We start from the raw sequence: 13,744 nt of genomic DNA, 5'->3' as shown, positions 1-13,744 counted from the left end.
AACATGATGGGGATAGCAATACTTTGCCAACCTGTGATGAATTGGGGTTAGGAGTACATTTTAGGTATTGTCTGACTGAAAAAAAGGAATAAAAGAAATAGTTGATTTAGTCTCTCAAAAGCCTTTTGGACCTAACCTAAGTGCTCTTCAATAGGGGACTGGTTAAATAAATTAGAGTGCATCCAGGAGATGAAGTAACTTGAAACTATTAAAAACAATGTTGTAAAAAAAAATGATATGGAAGAATGGTCCCAAATAAGTGGAAAACAGTTTTAAAAATCATACATGTAGTATCCTCTTTTGTAGAGGGAGAACAAAAATAATGGATGGATAGATAATACTTTTCAGAATGTTGGAAATATATTGTAATTTTTTAAAAGACTGGCTGTCCAAGGATCAAAAAAGCTGCCTGTGATGGTTAGGTTCAAGTGTCAACTTGGCCAGGTGATGGTGTTCAGTTGTTTGGTTAAGCAAGCACTGGCCTTAATTTTACTGTGAGGACATTTTGTGAACTTAAATCATCAGTAAGTTGATTGTACCTATGGCTGGTTACATTTATAATCAACTGAGGAGATTGCCTTCAACAATGAGAGAAGTCTCATCCAATCAACTGAAGGCTTTAAAAGGAGAAGTGATGTTTTCAGCAGTCAGAAAAGAGAATTTCCTTCTCTACTTCAGCCAGCTAGCTACTCCTGGAGGACCTTTCAAGGACCTTCATCGGAATTCCCAGCTTGTGGCTTGTCCTACGGAACTTGGACTTGTGCATCCATACAGTCACTTGAGACAACTGTTATAAAAATCTCATAGTATTTACAGATATCTCCTGCCAGTTCTGGTTCCCTAGAGAACCCTGACTAGAACCTATGGAGGAAAGTGCTGAAACTTAGACCATAGGTCATTCGTTAATTCAATAAATATTTAGGACCTACTTTTTGCTAGATACCATTCTTTGCATTGGAGATAACAGCAATCTACATGATTTTCCAGGACCAGTGCAAAATGAAAACATGGGGCTTGTTGTTCAAAAAGCAGATAGAGGGCAGGGAGGAAAGTGCAGTGACAGGTACTAAAATACTAAGCTTTTCTTTTAAAAACATTATTACTTATCAAACATAACTGGGATAATAGATTAATACATGCATAGACACATAAATTGGCAGTGCAAAAGATTTTGTTTTTTGCGTCATAGTTTTATATTGTAATACAAATAAATATCTGTGTATTTAAGGACAAGGGTCTTTAGCAATATACAGCAAGTTAAAGGGAGAATCTGGTGGAGAGCTACTCTCTAGGGCTACTATCTGAACAATAGAAGCCAGCAAAATAGTTAGTGGCTCAGTAACCAAAGAAGTGTTCAAAAAGAGCTAATGAATACATGATTCAGGCGATTTCCTGAAGAGTTTTCATCAGAGTCATGACATTCAGGGGCATTTAAGACTTCCAATTCTGAAGTCAGTTGGAACAGCTGTAGAAAACAGGATATTTGTCCAGGTAGGGCATTCATGGGTCTCTATGTGTGAGATTTTTAAAAACTGTTCTGAGAGGATCTAAGATGGCGGCATAGAGAGGATTGGAAGCTAAGTAGTCCCCCTGGAACAACTAAAAAAAAACAGAAACTAGTAAATAATCCAGAATAACTGCAGGGGAACAAACGTGACCGTCCACTCATCATACACCACCCTGAATTGGGAGGAATGCCTGAGATCACAGCATAAATTCTGTAAGTAAAAACTGTGGATCCAAATCAGGAGACCCCTCCCCCACAGCCCGAGCTACAAAGCCTCCTGGTGCCAGAGAGAAGCCTTCTCCCAGCAAGCGAATATAGCTCAGCTGAGCTCCAGCTGGGGTTTTAATTAGCGAGTGTGAACTGCTCACTGCGAGGTACGAATCCCCAACAAGTAGACAGAGGCTTTGGGTGACGACTGACCTTGGAGAGCCGGAGGATTGCCTCGGACTAGCTCTGTTCCTTTTTCAACTCAGTGGAGAAAGCCTCAGCCATTTTCAGTTCTCAGTTCTGTGACCCAGACAAGGGTATAGCACAGGCAGAGAAAGATCATTGAAATGCTAATGACCTCCCGCTAGGGTGTCTATCTTCTCTAAGAGGAAAGGGGTGGGGCCCAGCTCTACTACCTGCCTTTCATTCAGAACTTGGGGATAAAGAGCCACACCTCCTTACACCAGTCAAGAATTATAGGCTAACAGGCGCCACCTGCTGTGCAGAAAAGCACAGTGACCGGAGGCATCAGAGGGTGTACCAATTTTCTAAGACACACCCTCAGGGAAACCAGATACTGAATATTTCTTCCTTCTGGGACCTTAGCCCATTCTGGTCTGGAGAGGCCTGATTGGGGTAACCAAGGAAACCATGCCTAGACAACAGAAAACTACAACCTACACCAAGAAAAATGAAATTATGGCCCGGTCAGGGGAACAAACTTGCACTTCAACTGTGATGCAGGAATTGAAACAACTAATAATAAGTGAATTCAAAAAGTTTAGGGAAGATATGGCAAAAGAGATGAACTGTATAATGAAAACACAGGACATACATAAGGTAGAAACTGAAAGTTCAAAAAACCAACTGGCGGAATCTATGGAAATGAAAGGCACAACACAAGAGATGAAAGACACACTGGAAACATACAACAGCAGATCTCAAGAGGCAGAAGAAAACACTCTGGAACTGGAGAATAAGGCACCTGAAAGCCTACACACAAAAGAACAGATAGAGAAAAGAATAGAAAAATACGAGCAACATCTCTGGGAATTTAAAGACAAAATGAAAAGCAAGAATTTACATGTCATTGGTGTCCCAGAAAGAGAAGAGAAGGGAAAATGGGCAGAAGCAATAATGGAGGAAATAATCAATGAAAATTTCCCATCTCTTATGAAAGACATAAAATTACGGATCCAAGAAGCACAGTGTACCCCAACAGAATAGATCTGAATAGGCCTATGCCAAGACACTTAATAATCAGATTATCAAACATCAAAGATAGAGAATCCTGAAAGCAGCAAAGAGAAGCAATCCATTACATACAAAGGAAACTTGATAAGACTATGTGTGGATTTCTCAATAGAAACCATAGAGGCAAGAAGGAAGTGGGCTGATTTATTTAAGATACTGAAAGAGAAAAACCACCAACCAAGAATCCTATATCCGGCAAAACTATCCTTCACATATGAGGGAAAGCTTAAAATATTCTCTGACAAACAGACAATAACCGAGTTTGTAAACAAGAAACCTGCTCTACAGGAAGCACTAAAGGAAGCACTGCAGACAGAAAGGAACAGACAGGAGTAAGAGGTCTGGAAAACAATTTTGGGAGATAGTAGCACAGCAATGTAAGTACACTGAACAAAGATGACTGTGAATATGGTTGAAAGAGGAAGGCTGGGATCATGTGGGACACCAGAACAAAAGAAGAACAATAAAGACTGGGACTATGTAACTCAGGGAAACCTAGGATGCGCAACAATTGTAATAAAAGGTACAAATATGTTTTTACATGAGGTAGAACAAATGAATGTCAACATTGCAAAGTGTTAAAAATAGGGTGGGATTGGGGGGAAAATACAATCAATGCAAACTAGAGGCTAGAATTAACAGAAACATTGTATTATGCTTTCTTTAATGTAACAAAAGCAATATACCAAAGCTAAATGCCTATGGGGTGGGGGGGAATAGGGGAAGGGTATGGGACTCCAGGCATTGGTGATGTTGTCTGACTCTTTATTCTACTTTAGGTTAATGCTATCTTTCCTTTTGTCACCTTCTAGCTATCAAGTTTTTTTTTTTGTTTGTTTGTTTTTCTCTCTTTCTCTTTTCTTTTTCTTTTGCCTCTCTGCCTTCTTTGACTCTTCCTCCGTCTTTGTGGAAGAAATGTCCTTATATAGAGAGTGGCGATGGTACTCAATACGTAAATACGTGACTATACGGGGAACCAATGATTGTTTACTTAGGACGGAATGTGTATAGTGTTTGAACAAAACCATATTAAAAGAAATGTGTTGATGAAGAAACCTTGAGGGCTCTATATTGAGTGAAATAAGATAGACACGTAAAGGCAAATACTGCAGGGTCTCACTGATATGAACTAATTATAATATGTAAACTCATAGACATGAAATATAAGTTACCAGGATATATAATGAGGCTAAAGAATGGGGAGCGGTTGCTTACCATGAGCAGAATGTTCAACTAGGGTGAACTTAAATATTTGGAAATGGATAGGGGTGATGGTGGCATGCAGTGAGAATAATTAACAGTGCTAAAAGGTGTGTGAAGGTGCTGGAAAGGGTAAGCTCAGAGTCACGCATGTCACCAGAAGGAAAGTTGGAGGTTAAAAGATGGGAATGTATAAAACAGTGAATCTTGTGGTGGACAATGTCCGTGATTAACTATACAAATATTAGAAATCTCTCTCACGAACTAGAACAAATGTATGTCACTATAACTAGAGGTTAATAATAGAGAGGCATATAGGAAAAATATATATACCTATTGCAAACTATATACTACAGTTAGTATTTTAACATTCTTTCATCAACAGTAACAAATGTACTACACCAAAACTATGAATCAGTAATGGAGGGGGGAGGGCGTGGTTAGGGGTATGGGAGGATGTGAGTTTTCCTTTTTTTTGTCTTTATTTCTTTTCTGGAGAAGTGAAAATGTTCTAAAAATTGAAAAAAAAATTGTGTTGATGGATGCACAGCTGTATGGTGGTGCCGTGGGCAATTGATTGTACACTTTGGATCTTTGGATAGTTGTATGGTATCTGAACAATCTCAATAAAAATAAATAAATTAATTAATTAATTTAAAAAACTGTTCTGCAACTTAATTTTTATAATCAATAATATACAGCGGACATGTTTCTGTATCCAAGATGATGTAGTATTTGTTTGTATGACTATGCCAGGATTTATTTCACCAATCCTTGCTTTTTCGAGGCTATAGTTAACAACCTTGTATTTATATCTTTGTATACATGTAAAGTGTTTCTGTACAATAAATTAGAGGTAGAATTGAGTCAGAGTATGCACTTTTTTACATTCTGATATATATATATACAGTTTGTCCTCCAAAAAAAAGTTCTCCCTATTTATACTTTCACCAGCAGTATGAGATGCCTTTTCTCCCCACCCATTTGCCGACAGTGGATATTATTAATTTTTTAATATTTGCCAACCTGCCCCTTCCCCAATTGCATCCTCATTTTAACTTTGCATTTCCCTGATTACTAATGGTTACAATGAGCATTTGTTCATATTTTCTGGACATTTGTATTTCTTCTGCATAGTTCCCGTTTTTATCCTTTACCCAGTTCATTTCTGAAATACCAGATCCTGACTCTGACCAGCAGCCAGAGAGCTGGGGGTAGAGCCCAAGCAATCATGGCTTCTCCCTCATCTAGAGAGTATACTTTCTGTCTCAATCAGTATTGACTCAGGAAGGAGTATCAGTTGACTTAGCTCTGGGGTGTTAAGAGAAGAGGAAGAGGAAGCAATGTGGAATAAAACAACAAACAAATATTTTTAAATGAATAAAATATAAATGAGAAAGCAAGACATATGTAAAAATATAAGTAGCAATACATGGTAATTCAGAAAAAATGAAATCACATCTGTATAGTGCCACGTAAGGCATACCACTCATACTATGCACTAAGAAATGCTAGTTGCATCTCTCTCACCTTCCTCTCCTGTGGCATCCTCCCTTGAACAGGGGTGTGAAATGGAAAGCAGTAGTGCCTTAGGAAGATTGCAATAAACTGGACTAGAGAGGGTAGATCCTAAAAACAGAAATCCAACAAAGAAATTAAGGCAGTGGTTTAATGATGCAGTGGGACGTGGACAATGGAGAAGGAATAGACCTCACATTTTACTCTAACAGCATTTCCAGGTTGCTGTATTACAATCTGCCCACGCCTCCTCCCAGTCACTGTTAGTCCCCTGCATTATTCTGGCATTGCTTCCGCTGCTGACACCACTGCCCAATGAAGGAACCTCAGTTAAAACTGCAAATTGCTTGTGTATGCCCTTCTCCTCTTGAGAATGCCTTTCCTGTCTCAACTCCACTCCCAAATTAGTAATAGCTCTCAGGCAGAAAAAGTCTTCACTGGTGCTTCTAGGCATTCCAAATTTTTTGCACCTCTATTGATGGAGACTGCAGCAACAAAGACATGTTTGGACGAAGTTGGAAATCCCCTCCTGTGTCTGTCCTTCTCATTTGTCATAGACTATCAACAATGCTCCACTTCACAAGTCATTCACCAACAAAGTACCTGCTCTGTATAAAGTTCTGTGTTAAAAGCAAGAGAAATGAAGAGATTGGGGTTTATGTCTTTAAAGGGAGATTAGTATGTGGGTACAGAAAACTATAATAAAAGGAAGTTCTCTGAAAAAAAATTGGGTAGGCTTTTAAAGGAAGATGAGGATATCACAGAGGAGGAAAAGACATTGTACATCCAGAAATTGAGTTACTGTAGTGCAAAAAAACAATATCAAAGAGCAGTGGGAGCCATGATAGAATAGGTAGGACCAAATTATACAAGACCTGGCTTATAAATTTGTTCTTTGTTTTGTTAGGTAATAGAAAGCAGCTGATTGTTTTTAAAAAAGAGAATAGTGTAATTAATGAGGTATTTCACCAAAATTAATTTGATGTTGACGTATGGGATATTTGAGGGGGAAAGAGACTGAGTAGAGGTATTGATTTAAAGAGTAAATTACCCCCACTCCCACCCCCAGTCTTGAACAATAGTGAGGGATTCCATAGGATCTAGAATATCAGAAACTGGAGAGTAAGTTCTTGAGAAAGATTTCTCTCTAATCATTCGTGATTGTTTACTCATGCTATAGATAGCCATCACTGCAGGCACATGCATAGGAGACAGCCATCTCAGGAGGCTGACCGATTCTATTCTCCATTCATTCATTCATCCAACCAATATTTATTGAGTAGTAGGTTCAGAGGTGAAATTTCAACTTCACTTTTTTTTGCTCCTTTCAAACATCTTCATTGAAAATTTTGGTGAAAGTTGACTTTCAAACGGTTAGCCAAAATAAAGCTTCATGATATATCTATAGAAATTACTGGAACCCTTGTATGAATGAGTATGAAGGCACATACATTCATACCTTTCCATTCTGTAAATATGTACAATGGATCATGGAATGAGGGTGTCATTGACCAAAATTAGTTTCTCTGCCTCTAAGCTGCTCCAGGTTTACCCTGTTTGAAAGAATGCTGAATACCAGGGAAGTTTTTCCTTGGAGGGATTTCTTTAGGGATTCAGATGAAGATTTCTTTTTTTGGTTGGAGGGGTGTGGGGGGCGTGAGTGGCTCTCAGTATTGAGCTGGGAAGTGGGTGTGGTGCCACAAGGTTTTGTCACTTTTTTTTTTTTTTATGATTTTTAAAAAATTGTGGTAACATATATATAACATAAAATATTCCCATTTTAACGACTTTCAAGTGGAAGATTTCTTTTCCCAAGATTCTGCGGAAGGTAACTAGCCTTTCTGCAGAAAGTAACTAGCATAAGCAGCATTTAAGTAACTAGTGATTAGTAACAGAAGTAACTAGCTATTCTGCAGAAAGGAACTAGCATTTGTTAAGTATCTATTTACACTAATATATTTCAACTAATTCATTTAATCCTAACTGGAAGTCTCTTAGCTTTTTACAGATGAGGGGACCGAAGTGTGACATTGAGTAATTTCCCAGTATCACACAGGTTGAATATGATACAGAGAGATTTGAACCAAGCGTGTGTGGCTGCAAAGACTTTAAATCCTTGGTTTAAATCCTGACTTTGCCATGTAATAGCTTCATGTTAAATGAATTACTTCCCTGAGCCTCGGTTTCCTCGTGTATATAATGGCAGGTACAGTACCTGCCTTCTAGGGTTATTTAAAGAGTTAGATGAAGGTTAGCTATATGTAAAGCATGAAGAACAGGGCCTGTCACTTAGCAAACCTGCAGTAAATATTGCTATTAATATTATTGTTATTATCCGTATTACTTTGCCCACTCCAAGGCTCTCTTTGCAGGTTAGAAAGTTCAGCAGGAGAGAAGAGCTTACAGGCAGACAGCAGGTGTCTTGGTTCTTGAAACCCTTCTGGTGTTTGCCTTTCCTACAGTTCCCTTCTGTACATGACGTGATCTATGATCTGATTCTTGCCCTAGGCAGCCTATCTCTGCTTGGACTCTAATGTTCTAATGGTCTGATAGTTTTCTATCTGTGTTACAGGTATGAGACATCTCTGTTGGATTTGGTTCAATCTCTGAGCCCAAATTCTGCTCCCAAACCTCAGTCATGTCCCTCCAAAGAAGTTGGTGCCTGGAACCATGGTACCTTCCGAATCAGTCCTCCAAAACCGACCCGGAACAAGATGAGGGCATGCAGGACTCCTGAAGAGCTGGAGGAGAATCAGATTCTGGAAGATATATTTTTCATTTGACTCTGAAGCACATGCTACAAAATTTCCATAGGAAATTTGTGGGCCTTTATATACCGATCTCTCATCTTAAATTATTTGATTGCAAAGTAATTGTGTCTCTTTTCGCAGGGACTTATCTTACTAACATCCTGTTAGTATTGAATTTAGAAATCATTCTAACAAACAGGGTTTTTTTTTTAATTAGACCAATCAGTAGCTAACACACTAAGGCGGCAAGGGGCAGTATCTTTTCTATGCCAAACAGAGATTAGAAAATTAACATAAGACTTTCTGCATGGTTAAGGCCATTGCATATTCAGCCTCATTTAAGGAGTGTTTCCATTTCAATCTGCTGCAAAGGGTTGGCTCTCTTTGTGTACAAGGAAAACCTTTCCACTAAAAGATCCCTCTAATTTAAAGGTTGCCCCTTTGTAACATAAACAATTTTAGAAAGACAAACCCTTTCACCTTCTCCACCCTGTTCTCTCACCACCTACCTCTAAGTGTAGTCATTTAATTCTGAAGTTGTAGTTGGTATCTCTAAAATCCATCACAAGCAACACTGAGAACCAATTGTGAGTCAGTCCCAGTAGTCATCAGCCTGATAGTTACCCATCCCAAACCAAAGGGTTCAGTGGGCTGGAGGAAGGAACCCAGCCAACCCTTTGAAACAGGCCTTAAATCACATGCAGGAGTGAATGCCCTAGGGAAATCTGGTGGAGGTATAAGCCCGAAATGCTTTGCCTACCAATGTTCAGGTGACTACCCCTGCAAGTTCCCAGGAGAAATAAGAGTAGTCTCTAATTTTCTGTTGAACCACATATCTGTTTTATTCACCCTTCCATCACATATGCTCTTGTGAACTTCCTAAGGTTGTGCCTGGGGAAGATGCCAGTAGTGGGAGAGTGGCGTTCAGTTGCTGCAGGCTGATGAGCTCCGCCTCCCCCTGCCCTTCACCCATGAGGATCAAAAGCCTTCAGTTGACCAAGCCCTGCATGTGCTTTGCTCAGGGCCACATTCCCATGGCCCCTAAGAACCAAGTCCACTTGCTAGGTTAGTTCTACGACCCCAAACAGGGTCTCCCTCCCTTTTCCACCAGGCTTCGATTTTGACCCAGAGAAAGTCCGTGGAAGAAATACACTGGAGACCTCATTCTCTATGCTTTCCTCCTATTCAGCAGAGCTCTTGAGATGGGTCCTTGAGGTTTCAGTGGGTTCTAGTGACTTCTCAAGTGATGGGCAGTATGATGAGCTTGGTACAACCAATGAGTTTAAAACTTCAGTAATTGGCAGTGAGAAGATGTGTCCCCGGATATGTTACTTGACAACTTTATTTAATCTAGAGAGTGTTGCTGTTATTTCTGTCTCTCCCTTTCACCAGCCCCAGGCCTGAAGTGGGACCAAGCATCTTGTCAGTCAGTATTAGTAGCAAGGGTCAGACCACCCAGGGAAGCCTGCACTTCGTGATCCTGCACGGCTTCCCTGAATTCTTCATCAAAACGAGATTATTTCAGTCTAGAAAAGCCTGGTTAAGCAGCCTCCTTGGCTGGTAAATCAAATCTTGTATGTAGACTCTTCATTGTCTCTTCAGGCTGAACCTAGCCCTGTTGCCTCCATCCACCCTTCCTTTACTTGGGTCTTTTTCTCTTTGGAGGAAAGAAGAATGGAGCCTACCGATACAGTAGTCTATCTGAGCTAAATATAGTGTCAGGACTAGCTGTAGTCCTAAACTTGAAAAGTTGACAACTCATTGCAGATTACAAATTTACTATAAAAAGTCCAACCCTGTTAGAGTAACCAAATCAGCCTCATCCCATTTCAAAAAGCTTTTTGAATATGGGCTTTCTTTCGTGTGGCAGAAATGAATGGGTGGAAAACAGCGAGCCTGCAGCCATTTTCTCAAAGCTAGGTTTCCAGAACTATCTTTTCCTTCCCCCAGGTGTCACAACCATAACTGTACTATAGTCAGCCATTCTGGACACCAGTATCCATACTGCTCTCAGGAGTAAGAGGATGTCAAAAGGACCAGGAAGAATTGTGCTTTCTTTAAGAAGTGTGTTTGCCTTTAGAAGAATTAGAAACAGGGTCTGAACTCAAGGTTTTTTTGGTGGTGTCACATGCCATAGAATAAAGTTGAACTGCTTCTTCACTGCCCCCTGAATGATCAATTTGGAAGAGCAAAAATGGATTTCCAGCACAGCATCAATCAACATATTTTTCATAAGCCACACTCTCTACCCCTCTTCCCAGCTGCCTTTCTTTATCCTATAGATATGTCATGGGTGTCAGGGCAATAAGAAGTGAATTTGTATACAATCTAATGTCTTTATTATTAATTGAATAATACTTATAACATTTTAATCTGTGTTTTACTTTGAAATATATATGAAAAGGCTACTGTAGAGCCTTGAAGCTTAGTCTAATTGCAGACTATCCCACCAAGAGAAAGGGTCTGGCACAAAGAAGTCTGTCTTTCCTCCTGTTAAGTACTTCCAACAGTGAGTGACTGGGATTTGCTGGCCCAGCCTCCAGTCGCTTCCTCAAAGAAGTCTAGACATATATTGGGGGTGCTGCAGATAGTGCTACAACATTACCCACCCCCTTCTGTGAGAGGAAAACCAATCAATGTTTTCAAAATGGAAAAGGACAAAATATGTCCATTGAGGCTCCCTAATTAGAGCTCAAAGTGCTTGATCTAGAAAGACAAGGTTAATCAAGGAAAAGCTTTTGCTCACACCCTTCCAGAAGGTGCACCTGTGTTTATTCAAACCTGACCCCTGTGGTGGGGACTATCCAAGTGTCCCAAATGTCATGTGGAGGACAGGACTCTCTTTCTCTTCCTTCAGAGCCACTCTTTGCACTTAGCCCTGCTTCCAGCATCATGGTTCATACTAGATATTTGCTGGCCAAAGACTCTGGGGAGGGGAAAGCCCTGAAGGAGCACGGCTCAATGAAGTCTGTAATCATTAGGGCAGACTCCAACCATCTCATGTTTTCTCCTCAGCTCAGTGTGTGTGATTTTTAATGTGGCCAAATGTTTATATACACATGAGATTTTAAGTTAATAAATTATCTCTATGGCTATTTTCCCCTTATGGTTTTGATATTGAATTGTTCCTTGAACATCTCTCATCAGACTTGGTGGGGCATAGTTTGAAAGCAAGAGAAGAGCCCCCAGATTATCAAAACGGTTATTTTTCTCAGTACCTGTTAAAACAACAGGAGTTTATGGTCAACCAAAAGAAAGGAAATGGTTTGCCACATCCTAGTAAGTTCTCCTGGTGCAACTCCATTTCCCTTACATCATAGGGACATCAAGCCTCCTCTATGCTGTGTGGTTGCTGAAATGAAATCTTCAATCTGTGGGCACCACTGAGGTCCTTCTATGTGCCTATCCCCTTAGCTGCTCAACAAGGAAGAAATATCACAGCACTCTGCGAGGGGAAAAATGGTCCCATCTAGTTGGCTTTAGGTGCTGGGAGAACAGTGAGGGGGCTTGACTTGCCTGAAATACCTAGGTCTGAGATGACGCCTGTAGATTCAACTAAGACAACCAAAGCACCTGTCCTGCCAGCCACCCTCCAAGCCAGCCTGGCACCTCCTCCTGGACAAGGACTTTTTGCGGCTTCCCCTCAGAGGTAGAGGTGGCAAGAGCAGAATCATCACTCATACAGCTCCCAAGCAAAAAGGAGACAAGTTCGCCCCCATTCTCTTAAGTGTACCCTGAGTCTAGGAAAAAAGCTGGAGATCAGTAGAGTAAGAGTAACACCCTAATGCCCAGAGGCAGAATGGGCTGGCAGCTAAAGAACCAATTTTATAAATTAATTTCCAGCCCCATGTTTCCCCAGAGTTGGTGGTCAAACAACGGTTCTTAAGCCCCTACAGTTCCATTTTCCCATTCAGAATCGGGACCTTCTAACCACCCAGGCTTCAGCTTCATGGATATTTTTCCCTCCCTGTCCACCTCCACCCCACACATACACACTCAGAATTGGGTAAACACCGGTAGGGTGAATTCCAGGTTCCTGGTCTTTTCTACCTCCCCCTACCATAGTCCCATCACCTTCTAGAGTCACAGAATTCCATAGCCGAATTGGACCTTAGAGCCCAGATAATCCGTCACTTTCATTTTACGGATGCAGAAAGAGTTCAGAGAAAAGTGACTTGTCTAAGATTCCGCATCCTGCCAGTGACAGGTCTAGCTGCCGCGTTGGTATCTTCCCCACTACAGCAAATTACTGCCTTCATTTTATGTTCCAAGATGAGCATTTTGAGAATCTCGACTAGGACTGAGCATTCCACTACCATCTCTCAGAAGTGAGCTCTCACAGACCACTTGAGCCAAGGTGAGCAAAAATGTAGCATATACAGTCCCAGGTGCTTTGCATGTCAATGACCCTCAAGGAGTGTCAAACTTGGAACTTCTTTTTGTCCATAGAGGTGGAGGCCATGGGGAAGCTATTTAGAGCAAAATCCCTGGGTAAAAGAGGCACAGCTCTCTACCTGAAATAATGGGTATGTCCACCTGTCTTTTTCAAATAACAGAAGCTGTTATAGCCCTAGCTAAGGCCTCTTCTGAAAAGACAATGGCCAAAAGGAGGGCAAGGTCTCCCTTCAGTCAGGTGGAGGTGGTAATTATACTAGTATAGGAAATCCAGTAGGTTGGTACTTGAAGTCCAATAGGAATGGCCTGCATCATGTTTTGACAATGAGGCAACCAACTACTTTATCCAGGACCAGCCCAAGTCAAAGGCTTGTCCTCAGGTTTTCATCAGTCCATGTTGAGTTGGCCAGTCTATGTATGTTAAGTGCCTCCTCCAGGGCCAGCATTCTGTTAGGTGCTGTTGACCCTACTAGGGAAATGGTTGACAGTGTAAGCTACAGAAGCAAGTCACCCTGAGTATAAATTTCAGTTATACTACTAATTAGCTGAATTATCTTAGGCAAAATATTTACCACACTGAACCCAGACTTCTTTTTCTATAAAATGGGGTGATAATGCATTTCATAGGATGGTTGTAAGGGTGAAATTCAATGAGTTAACGTTTGTGAAAGGCCTATGTACAGTATCCGACACATACAAGGTAGCTATCGTTATGTATTCCTCAGTGAACTTACAAACTAGTAAAAGACAAAGATTAAGACTTTGACATTTTTAATAGCAAATGCCAAGAACATCACAGTAAAATTTCCAGTGAGTGGTAGAAGGCTGTGAATGTTATTGTTCCAGGATAGTAGATCACTGGGCTGAGTTTGTGTAGGCTGTATGAGAGGAGGAGGGGGAAAGGAGGATTTAA

General features: G+C 40.6%; 1 protein-coding gene across 3 annotated transcripts in view; it reads left to right on the top strand.

Moving 5' to 3' along the window:
- KIAA1328 (KIAA1328 ortholog) overlaps positions 1-13,744 on the top strand; it is a 355,769-nt gene extending 342,025 nt beyond the window's left edge. For all 3 annotated transcript variants that reach the window (XM_037806404.1, XM_037806405.1, XM_037806406.1), the window contains one exon: positions 8,259-13,744. In XM_037806404.1, coding sequence (XP_037662332.1) covers positions 8,259-8,469 — 211 coding nt within the window. In that variant the 3' untranslated portion in view covers positions 8,470-13,744. The remainder of the gene's footprint in view (positions 1-8,258) is intronic.

This window comes from Choloepus didactylus, chromosome 16 (genome assembly GCF_015220235.1).
Source record: "Choloepus didactylus isolate mChoDid1 chromosome 16, mChoDid1.pri, whole genome shotgun sequence".
Lineage (NCBI taxonomy): Eukaryota > Metazoa > Chordata > Mammalia > Pilosa > Megalonychidae > Choloepus > Choloepus didactylus.
The sequence above is the reverse complement of the archived record's forward strand: the minus strand, read 5'-3'. Positions and strand labels throughout refer to the sequence as shown.